Here is a 12,051-nt window from a genome sequence, read left to right as displayed (position 1 = left end):
CTAATGGCAGCTGACATTGCCTGCTTTATCAAGAATCTATAAAATTAACAGACTAGGTTTTTGTAATACAAAATATGTTTAACAGGGACTGTGCAGAGCCCTGAAAAGAGCAGGTGGAGGCAAAAATAGCACCAGCTTCTCCCCCGTGCCGGCACTGACCTAAATGTGAAGTAAGGTGAGGAAATCCATAACTGCCTCTGCGTAATTCGTAAAGTGGATTACAACAATACCACTATCTTTCTACAATTCTGTTATTGGATACATCATATCAACCCCCCTCCTTCTCTACCGCCACCCCCACCTGCATAGGGTCCTTTTTTAAGACGATAGCCCAAGTTTAGGGCCAGCTTGCTCCATTCCATAAATACGGCGCCCGACTGGCATTGTGAAATGACACAACCAGCGCAAAACTTTTTGCCACAAAACTGCGTTAGTACAGTTTTGTGGCAAAAAGTATAAATTTGGCCCATGGTTGTGCCAGTGACCCCTCGTGTCCAGTCCTTCAGATACTGCATTTGGTGCAATAACCAGCAGTAAGTGGTTCATAACAGGAAGGGCTTTTATTCGTGTCATAACTTTATAAAGCCTTTTTTGTGCAGAGAGGTACAGGAAGGCAAGCTCAGGCATAGGATAACAGACATGTTTTTTCACCCCTATAGCCTTTGTACACGATGACCACAGAGCATTATAGTGTGAAAAGGGCTGCAGCTTCCATTTTAAAAAGTGAAATACAACTACTGATGATTCGAGTTACATTATTCTAATTCACTTTATTCTTAAAAGAATGGCTTAATGCTGGGCATCCCAAGATTACATGTTTTATGAATTGATCATAAACAAGCATTTCAGATTGTTTGTTCGATTCCATAAGTAACGTTTGTCCACATGCACTAAGAACAGTTAATCTCAGGACCACCTTGGGTCTGTTTTCAGCTGAGGGCTGGTATATACTTTCCAACCCATTACTTCCACATATAAACTTTCTCCAGGTCAGCACCGAAAGCAGTTGCCAACCAGTAATTCAGCGGCCTGCTTAAGCCTTGCCTCTTCCATCCAGCACTGCCTCACTCATGCTCAGCTGAAATTAGTCAGAGCCAGCGGCTAATTAATACCTTTCTAGCATAAACTTTATCAGTGTCCTTCCAACAGAAATTTTTGTATAAAACAAGAAATTGTAAGATGCGCTTTTGGTTGTGATTGGTAATATATTTTCTACTTTTTCATTAAAATATACGGAGATTAATACAATTATAAAATAAGTTGAGTATATAATTGCTTGATGCCATTTTTGAACCTCAACACTATCCATGATTAACATAATGTTAGACTTCTAAAAATTCGCTGTCACCTCTCTAAATTATTTTTAGTTTCTGGTAGATAAATGATACTATTTTCAGCATGTTTAGCAAATCTGCAATTTTAATTCTGACATGCTAATTATTTTTTTTTAACCTATTTTACAGATTTTTGTTTACCTTACAATTACTTTTTGTTTAATTTCATGAAATAAGTAACCATTTTCTCCGCACTTCTTACAGTTTGCCTTATTATTTTTAGATCCCGAGAAGAGTGACATCAGATTTGTTGAGGGGGACTCTGACGTTAGTCTCCTGGAGTACAGCCAAAGTGTCTCAGAAAGCGGTGATGCCTGCAAGATGGTGAGACTGTTTGGTACGTATGTTTGGAATCTTCTTAGGACAACACCCATGAACATTCACAGACCAATCAGACGGCTCTAAAGGCACACATAATGTAGACCAGACAAGATATAAAAACAAATGTCAAAGTTCATGTAGCCTGTAGGCATGTCTGATGTCAACCCCAGACTTTGTACTAGAAAGCTATCCTTTCAGTACCAAACACTATGCTTAGTCATAGTTTAACACTTTTTCTATTTTGAGTTTGTGCTCTAAGGTGCATCACACATGCACAGTTGGAAAGCGTTTGAGGAAAGTAAATTTTTCTGAAACTTTCTGCCTGCTTCGAAGAGGCATTCATTTTTGCTGTAAAGTCCGGTTTTGGTGGATAGGGCTTTAAGTCCAAATTCACGGGTGGTTGCATTTCTCTTTATTATCCTTCACATAGTTCATGGAGATTCCCCCTTTACTTTCATCAATGCCACAGCGTAGTACTTTGAGCTGGTACTTTCAGGTATAGCAAGTGCATACATTGTTGTAGTTTTTAATTGCAGGTAACTTTCCATTTACAAGGGAAAGGTGTGCCAAGTTACATTTGAATACAAAATGGTGAAAATCTGGTATTGGCAATCTTAACAGCATCATAAACATAGTGATTTTCAAGGGTAAGTCAAATCATACAGAACTTTATGATCTTTAAGTATTTTTACGGTTTTGCTAGTAATATGAAGAGGTCATAAGAATATTTTTTTTACATCTTGCTCTTTGGTGTTTCTCCTCTCTTGATCAAATATGCACACCTTGTAGGGATCCTATCTCACCATACCAGCATCCATACCTTTATCTGTTGTTTTGACCAATATCTTACTCTTTCAAAGAGATTCTTACTTTTGCCAGCTATATTTTTTAACTTCTGTTCTATTCCCACCTCTTTGTTGGGTGATCCAGTATTCAGCCTTTGTCCTCACTTAGGTCAAAGCATTTTTTTGATATTAATTTCAACAGCATTAAATACACCCTTTCCTTCTCAGCGCTATCTTACTTCCTACCCCATATGCCTTCACTGCTGTGAACACATAGTTACTACCACACTATAATTCATCACCCCCTTATTATAAACATTTCAAATAAATACTTTTTATAAAAATACAGCATTTCTTCATTTTGCTACAACCCAACTAAAGAAAGAAGCAATCCTAATGATGTGTTTTGACTTCTAAAAAAAATCAAAGTAACCATTTTTTTGGTACAAGGCTTTAAACAAGGGCACAGGAGCTACCAGAAGTTTGCCAGCTGTAGCTTTCGGACATAGAGCTCAACCTCATAAATAATGCAAAGGATCTGGTACTTAGTGGTGCAACATTCTCCAAGGCACAGGAGTTAGCACTGCTGAGTTGTAGATCCTTGAAATGGCAAAAAGCCCAATCAATAACAAAGCTCCACGTCCAGTAATACACACAGCCATGGCACTGTCAGTCACACAGCCAGAGAAAAAATGATATTGTAACACTTACTATACTTGTTAGTCACTGAGAAAAGTAGCTTTCATTGCAGAAGAGGTAAAACCCCCACCTTAAACAATTTCCTCTTTAACAAGATTAAGGCTTTTCTAAGGTAATTCTAGGCTGTATATTTAATTTGCTTGTAAACATTCAAGCTCTCCAAATATATGCAAACAATCAACTGTACTCGGCATATGAATTATGCCTCAGTTGTTTGTTGCTATTTGTTGTTGTATGCTGTCATCTCACAGCTGCTTCTTAACACTTTTAAATGTTTTAACATACAACAATGAAGGGTGGCGGTCAGAGGGCATGCGTTGTAGGTTACATTTCCTCTCAGTTCCATTGCATATCCCTTAGTCTTGAATTTCCATCATACCTAATTCTTCAGTCCCTTCATTCAACAGTTACTTCTCTGGCAGAGAACTATTATCTGTCTTTCCCCTCTAAATTCTGGGCCCTACGCACAGACTTTCACTTTACAATTTTCAAATGTAATCAATTGTTAAAGCTTAGATCAAACTCTACAATCTCCATAATTTCAAACTTGTCAAGCATTCATGAAATCTAACGAAATCCAAAGGGAGCATGCACATAAATTAGATTTCCTTGGAACACCCACACCAATGTATTTTAAGTGTTTTAAATGTCCTTGCTTGACTTAAGAATGCATATACTCCTGCATTTTGCAGTAGTAGTTTTGTGTTCTTTAGCAGAGTGGGACACTACCCACAATGTCTCTTTATTACAGTTATTCACCCACCCCTCCTGAAGGCTGCCTTGTTACCATCTACATCAACATATAAAAACATACATGTTTATAGACAAAATACTATTAACAAAAAAGTCCAGAAAAATAATGTGGCAAATCACCACAGTACTCCAATCTGCCTGTGTTATTTATGCTCAAAGTGGCTGTAAAGCAGTTTCGTAAGGCACAGTCCACATGGTAATGAGGTAGTTTGAACCACAGTTGGAAAAATATTCTTCCTTCAAAATCATGTGTTGCAGTTGAATCCCTTTTAATGTGTACTATTCATTTATTCTAACCAAAACTCCTCAAAATGTAAGTCGACGTGTTTCGGCCATTCAAATTAATGGGCTCATCAGGACACGGTAAGATAAAGATACAGAAGTATCTGTCTGCGGACTAACGCTGGGGGTTCTTTTGTAAATAGTGTATATATATATATATATATATATATATACAGCTTCAAGATACTGTCCCATTTAATCAGGCACCTTAATTTCCGCTGCAAAAGGGCTCTCAAACCTCTGTATTATCCCACTATCAAAGCAAACGTCTTCTATGCAGCAAAGCAGTCTGGGGGACACAGTCCCACCCCAGCCGTGGTGATCTGGCCCCAGGAAAAGATGCAGACAGGTCTCCTTTGGAGAGCCCTTTTGTTCCAACTACCTCAGCACTATGTGGGCTGTGCTTTACGAAACTGCTTTACAGCCACTTTGTGTATAAATAATGCAGAAAGATTGGAGTGCGGGTGTGATTCCACTATATAGTTTTTTCTGGACTTTTCTTATCAATAGTATTTTGTCGATATACAAATATATTTTTATATGTTGATGTATACTTTGTATTATATCCCTTATACGTTGATGTATAATTTGCATTGTACTTTGTATGTGTAATTGTTTATAGATTGAAGGGTAGGACTGTGTGAGATAACAATAAACTGTGTAAAGAATTCTAGATAAAAATAATGATCAGTTTCCAGTGATCAATTTAGGATCTCACTGATGTAATAAATTACATATATCTTTCCATATTGTATGCCATTTCATATGAAATGCAGTTTATAGCCCAGGCTCAGTGGGGTTACAGGGACTTTCCCTGGTAAGGTGAGGTTGTTACCATCTAAGACAAGTAAACTGGTGTTACAATATGTGATAACTGGACCTTTTGGGACTGAATCCCATTCTCACTGTTTGTTTTGTCTTCATGATTTGTGCGTGCAGCCAGGAAGCCAGAGATCCCTGCTGAAGCCGTACCACACTTCAAGATGCTGATAGCGGCAGTCGGGCTCGCAATAGGGGATGCCACACACCTGCCAAGAGACAGTAAGCACAATGCATGCCGGTCGTTTCATTACGGCCATTGCATGATTCAAAGGAAAATGCCATACAATCAAGAAAGATGGCTCTTTGAAGGCCAACACAACCCCTCATTCTTTTGAGGATGGTGAATTGGGCACTCTATTCATTATTATGCCTCAACATAGCAACTATAGGAAAAATGTTATTAAAATACAGGTTTAAAGCACTGAAGCCAATTACTATATACAACAATCAGACACTTGCGGTTAGGGAAACATAACAAGAAGATAAATGGATAAAGTGCAATCACTTATCATATAAATGATGCGGCTCACTGCACTACAAATGCATTTTATCTTACATATTCTTTTAAATCACTAGACGCCAGGTGAGCAGCTTTAAGTAAATAGTCTGACAAAGACAACAAAATGCCTCTTCAAAAGTTCCATTTTTTTTTTTTTCTGATCTTTATTTTCTGCTGTGTTTATTTTCTGCTGCGTAGGGAGATTTCAGATCACAAGTATATTCAATCCAACAGTTAGAGAAGCTTCCATTTGCCACAAATCAGTTTTACTCCATACATGGATCCAAGATATCTGTCAACAGTATAACAAAATGAGAACTCCACATCAGAGATCACCCCACATTCTGCAATGGAAAACATAGAGTGTGACGGTCCGGTAACAGAGAATACGTGGATGGGATGGCCAAGGGAAGGGACAGAGCAAGAAAGAGAATGTCAGTTCTGTCAGACTTAAGGCACAGTTAACTGACCTGCAAGCACTCTTATCAGTGGTGTAGTTTCAGTGGGGGTGGTTTATGGGGTGTTAGACCCCCCCAGTAAACATATTTTCTGATTAATAGTTGGGTATAGTTACTTTCAGTTGGGTATAGTAAGGCCTATAGGATTTCACCTGGGACTAAAACACACATACACTCTCCTCTTCTCAGTTTGGAAAGTCCTCGAAAATGTTGATTATTTTACAAAATATTATGTTTTCTCTCTTAGTACTCCTACCAGTCCACATTCCCCTCCATTTCAACTGCAACTTAAGCCTCTCTCATGCTCTCTGCTTCTCACATGATGAATTTTAACAGCATGAATGTCAGGTAAACGTGAAGCTCACACCTCTCACTGTCAGTCTTATGGCACAGCTAGATGCCCACCAGGCAGCATTAAGGAACAGCTAGATGACTTCCAAGCAAACTGAATGCACAGCAAGATGTGATTCTGGTACGCTTAAGAGACAGCTAGCTGTCTTCTAAGCAGTGTTAAAACACAGCTAGCTGTGTACCAGGCAGCATCAGCTTTAAAGCTCAAGTAGCTGGCCTCCAGGCATCTCTAATACACAGCTGATTGTCTTCCAGACAGCCTAAGGTACAGCCAACTTACCGCCAGTCCACCTTAAGACACAGCTAGCTGTCCTTCATGCATCTTTAGGCATAGCTACCTATTCTCCAGGTATAATAAAGTGCAGGTACCTCTCTTTCAGGCAGCACTGGACAGTTCTATCACCAATGTCTCAGCCAAGATCAAGATCTTGAAATTGTCTCCATATACATGACTCTACAGACCACTTCCTTACAGCAACTAGGCAGCCAATCGTTATTTACATATATGTAGTATATTGGTGTGAGAACCAACCTCTGTGAAACCCATGACTCAGGTTTTTTTTTTGCAGTAAATGGCTACTGAGTTTAATCATGCAAGGTCTCCAAGTAAAAAGATGACTTACGTAGCCCAGGAGTGTTTCATTGATACCTGTTGGAAAATGGGTTATTGGTAGGGCAGGTAGGTACCTACACCTAGCAACAAGCCACTAACCTCCACATAGGTACAGTTAGGTCTCAGTAAATTAATCCCAGCTCAACCCTTGGTAGCTTGGCAACGAGCGTCAAGGCTTAACTTAGGAGACAAAGGGGTTATTCTAACTTTGGAGGAGGTGTTAATCCGTCCCAAAAGTGACGGAAAAGTGACGGATTTACCACCAGCCGTATTACGAGTCCATTATATCCTATGGAACTCGTAATACGGCTGGTGGTATATCCGTCACTTTACCGTCACTTTTGGGACGGATTAACACTCCTCCAAAGTTAGAATAACCCCCAAAGTGTAAAGCATTCAAATATCACAAAACAGTAATTAAATAAAACACAGGAAACAGTTTAAAAATCCAAAACGAATTTATAAGAATAGTTTATATTTTTATCTTTAAAATGACACAAAAACGATTAAAATCGGTTCAGGGGAACCGGAGATATGAATTTTTAAAGAATTATTACTTTTCTAGCGCTTAGAAACAAAAAGCGCCAATCGGGTCATCTGGTTGCACCTCGACCGGGGCAAAGTCAAACTTTCAGGCCGACCGCGATGGAGCCCTGCTCGGCTACAGGTCGCGGGAGGCCTCGGTTAAAAAGTTACCTTCTGACTTAGTCTTTATTTTGAAGTTTTTCTTCACCGGGACGAACCTGCCAGTTGAATCCGACCTCCTGGAGCCCTTGTCCGGATACGCGATGTGGGTTTCCTCGGTGGAGACTTTTACCTTCGGACTTAGTCGTTTTTTCGAGATGAAAATCCTTCGACCGGGGTAAACCTGGATCTTGATCCGACGTCCATGGAGCCCTTCTCGGATACGATGGCTGGGAGGTCCCGGTCAACTTTTTAAGTTCGGACTTAGTCTCTTTTTTGGATGTTTTTCTTTACCGGGACGAACCACGAACATGGCCGGGTCGCGGTTGAGGCAAGCCGGCTAGAATTTCCGCGGCGGGTCGGTCCCTCTCTGGAGCTTTTTTCCAAAAATTCTCAAATCTTTTCCAAACTTCTGGGGCTTCACCCAGATGTTCTTTTAAGGTTCTTTTGGGGTCCACAGCTCACCCCAAGGGTCCAGAAGTTCTGTGATGGTCCTTGGGGGGTGCAGACTTCAACTCCCAGAATGCACCTGGCGCAAACTCCTTTTTGGCCACTGGACAGTGGTCAGCTGGTCGCTTTCTTCAGGAGTTGGTGCAGGGGACTCTGGTTAGCAATTTTTCACCTGTAGCAAACAGGGAGTCCCTCCTTGAACCAGTTGAAGCCAGGCAAAGTCCTTCTTGTGGTGAAGCCCAAGTGTGCAGCTGGTGCAGTCCTTCTGAGTGCAGGGTCCAGGTGCAGGCCAGGGGTCCAGCAGGGCAGTCCTTCTTCTTCTTTAGTTCCTTTCTTGTTGAATTCTGGAGGGGATCTGAGGCGTGGGTGCAGGTCTGCCAGTTTTATCCTTGCTCCTGGGTGAAAAGCAGGGGGGCCCTGGTTCTCCAATCAGGTACAGGGTCGTCCCCCTGTGATGACCACTTCCTGGGAAGTGTGGCAAAAATCCATCCCAAAAGGCAACAGTCTCCAAAAATCCAACATGGCTGAATCTGATTTTTGGAGGTTACATCTGGCTGAGCCCACCCACTGGTGTGGCTAAAAATCATAAACACACCCCTCTCCTGCCCTCTCCTAATCTAATCAAGGGGGCACCTAGTTGTCTGGTGTTGCAGGATGTGGGGGTGTTGCTGGGTGCTCCAAATGTCCTTCTCTGCCTTTGAAGACCAGTTTGGCCGCCCTCCCCCTTCCTGCCTCACCATCTGCTGAGGGGAGATTCTCTCCCCCAAGCACATTCTTTTGTGTGAAGTCAGGCCACTTCACACCTCATCAAGGCAGCCTGGCAGAAGCTGCTGCAGGCTGGCCAATCAGAGCACAGCAGCAAAAACAATGCACAGCTGAAATTGGCAACTTTTTAGGTAAAGTCTAAACTTTTTACCTGAACAAGTTATATTAAATCCAACAACTGGAAGTTGTGGGATTTATTACAACAATCAATTTGATACCAAATTCTTGGTATGTAACATTTAAGGAGACTTTAAAATTTAAAATAAAGTCTGCCCATTCTAGCCTATGAAGGCCATTTACTTCAATGAGGGAAAAACGAATTTGGCTGTTTTTACCTCACCAGGGCTTATAAATCTACAGTATTTTTATAAAGTCCCTGCTTATAGTTACATGGCACCCAGCCCTAGGGGCACATAGGGCACACCTTAGGGGTGACTTATATGTAAAAATAAGGTAGTTTAAGACTTTGGAAGTACCTTTAATTCCAAAGTCGAATTTGCATATAACTTTAATTTAAAAGCAGCCAGCAAGGCAGGCCTGCCTTTAAAATGACACTGGGCACCTCAGCAGTGCACCTAGGTGTGCACCACCTATGCTGTGGTCCCTAAACCTACATGCCCTACCATATACTAGGGACTTATAGGTAGGTTAACTTAGCCAATTATAATTAGCCTAATTTGCATATCCATTTTACACAGAGCACAGGCCCTGGGACTGGTTAGCAGTACCCAGGGCACCATCAAAGTCAGGAAAACACCAGCAAAAAGAGGAAAATGGGGGCAAAAAGTTATGTTTTCTCACAATACCAATCAGACTTTATAGATTCAGATTCAGGAAATAGTTTATTTAGATTGAACGTCTCTAAAAGATACTATATAAACACTTTATAACCAATACATAGATAAAACACAGAACTTAACATTCCAAACTGTTTAAAATCATTACATCTATAGAACATTTGCTCAAGAAAGGAATATATTACAATAAAATATTTATGCTTTTGTATCCCGTTTAAAACTTGAAACACTGCACATACCCTATCTGAAGAAAACATATTTTATTAAATTGTTTTAGGTGCCTCCTGCGCTCTACTTCCTTTTTTAATTAAAACTGGTTTTAGATAATGAAATATGAGAGCCCTTAAAAATAAACAATCAAACAGAATATGTTCTGAAACATCTTTTTTGTTTCTAGTATTGCATAAAAAAATAACCTCTCTATCCAAAATGTGAGAATTTATGTTCCCAACTCTTAGAAAAAAGGCGATTGAAGGTATATACTGCATCCATTTCCCATAAAACACTAGAATTGATGACTGCTTTGAATCAAGATTCACTATAAATATTTACTATGAACACACATTAAGAACAGAGAGTGAACAGCTGTTCTTTGCAGTGCACTTGTTTAAATGCATCCTGGAGCCAAAAATTGATGCAAGGATGTATTTCACATTAACATATAGCGCAAAATGGGGATGCGGAGCTAGCGAGCCGGCAAATTGGCCGTCACAGCGGTGGACTTGTGGCTAACATTCTTAATTTCTCCTGATTCGGAGGTGCTGGAGGTGCTCCCCCCGGCCGGAGGCCTTTGTGAACGGACCGGGTCCCCCCCGGTTCGTGCATTTGCTGGCTCGCTGCCTTGGGAGCCGGTGGGGTGCTGAGTGCCCTGCCGGTGTCTGGCCAGGCCAGAGGCGGAGCGGCACGCTCGGAGCTGCTGGGCTGCCACGAAACTACTGTGGGGGCCGGGGAGGGGTTCTCCCTGCGGCCCCGTCGGCAAGAGGTGAGGGGCGGCGGTGGCTGGGGGGGCCCTTGGCAGTCTTATCGGACCATGGCCCCCGTGAGGTTGTGAGCCCGGGCTGAACCTGGCCCGGGACCAGACGGCTTCTTTGCGGCGCGTGGCTGCCTGGAGGCACGCGATGCAGCTACAGGGCCTTCCCGCCTTGGAGATGGCTGCGGGGCCCGGGGGTGAGTTCCCCTGCGGCCTGTCGAGTAAGGAGGAGAGGCCATTGGCGGTCTTGCTGGGCCGCAGCCCCCCTCCCCTGTGAGGTAGTGGGCCTGGATCAGGCCTAGGTTGGTGCCGCGTGGCTGCCTGGCATCGCGGCTGTGAGGCCTTTTCCGTCTTGGAGGTGGGACCGGCGGCAGAGAGGCCCGATTTGGAGGACGTCCGCGGGGGCCCTCAGGGCGGTGGAACCTTTGCGGTGCGGGCCCCCTCGAGATGCAGGCTGGAGAGGTCCCACCTTCTGTGGCCTAGTGGGAAGCGGCCTTGCTTTGGACCTCGGGCAGTGGGCCCCAGCTAAGGGGGCCTGCACTTCATTGTCGCCGGCCAGATCGGGCCGGATGGGAGCCTTGCGGGGGCCTTTCTTTTGTTCGGGCCCGCATGTGGAGGTGGTGTGTCTACTGCTGTTGTCTACTGCTGCCTATTGTAGGTGCCGGAGAGCTTCTGTTTCCCTTCTCCTTGGTACTTGTGGAGAGCTGAGGAGGAATTTGGGTTACCCCACGTGCACTTGAGAAGATGACTGTTGGTGCTGCGATTGCTGGACAATTACCTCCGGAGGAGTGCGGCTGTCGGCGGGTGTGATCTGATCAGTGCCTGGAGAATTCCCTGTGAGTTGTCGGCTGCCCTTTGCTTGCTGCGGGCCCGCCTGCCTTTGGGTACCTGGTGGAGGGTCTGGGGCCGGGCTTTCCGTGGAAGCCGCAATGGGTAAGGCGGAGCAGCGAGGGCGGTAGGCGGAAGGGAGGTGCTGCCGCGCTGCATTCTGGTGAGGTGCAGATGGAGGATGGGCCTTCTGAGGCTTCTGTCAAATCCATGTTCATGGATCTTAAGAGTAGCTTAGCCGGAATAGACGCAAAGTTGGACCATTTGGCAGAGCAGATAGACCGCATTAGGGCTTGGGTGGACGAGCATGATGCTCGGTTTGAGCAGCTGGAGTCGTGCACTTCAGAGATGGAGGATCAGCGGCACGGTGAGAGAGAGCGCGTGTTGCAGATGGAGCGAGTGCTGGAGGTCATCAGAGCCAAGAACGAGGACTTGGAGGCGAGATCCCGGCGCAATAACTTTCGGTTGCTTGGCCTCCCTGAGACCACGGACATGGGCAGGATGGAGGGTTTTGTGGAGCAAATGCTTGCTGATTTGTTTCCTGGTGAGCTTTCTCGTATGCTAGTGGTGGAGAGGGCTCATAGGTCCCTGGGCCCATGGCCCCCTCTTGGGGCCCCGCCGCGACCTGTTATCTTTCATC

At 43.5% G+C, this 12,051-nt stretch overlaps 1 protein-coding gene across 1 annotated transcript in view; it reads left to right on the top strand.

Moving 5' to 3' along the window:
• LOC138302176 (olfactory protein-like) overlaps nucleotides 1–12,051 on the top strand; it is a 55,576-nt gene that overhangs the window by 31,236 nt on the left and 12,289 nt on the right. The window contains exons 4-5 of the mRNA XM_069242525.1: nucleotides 1,558–1,671; nucleotides 5,114–5,215. Coding sequence (XP_069098626.1) covers nucleotides 1,558–1,671; nucleotides 5,114–5,215 — 216 coding nt within the window. The remainder of the gene's footprint in view (nucleotides 1–1,557; nucleotides 1,672–5,113; nucleotides 5,216–12,051) is intronic.

Source organism: Pleurodeles waltl, chromosome 6 (genome assembly GCF_031143425.1).
Source record: "Pleurodeles waltl isolate 20211129_DDA chromosome 6, aPleWal1.hap1.20221129, whole genome shotgun sequence".
Taxonomy (NCBI): domain Eukaryota; kingdom Metazoa; phylum Chordata; class Amphibia; order Caudata; family Salamandridae; genus Pleurodeles; species Pleurodeles waltl.
The sequence above is the reverse complement of the archived record's forward strand: the minus strand, read 5'-3'. Positions and strand labels throughout refer to the sequence as shown.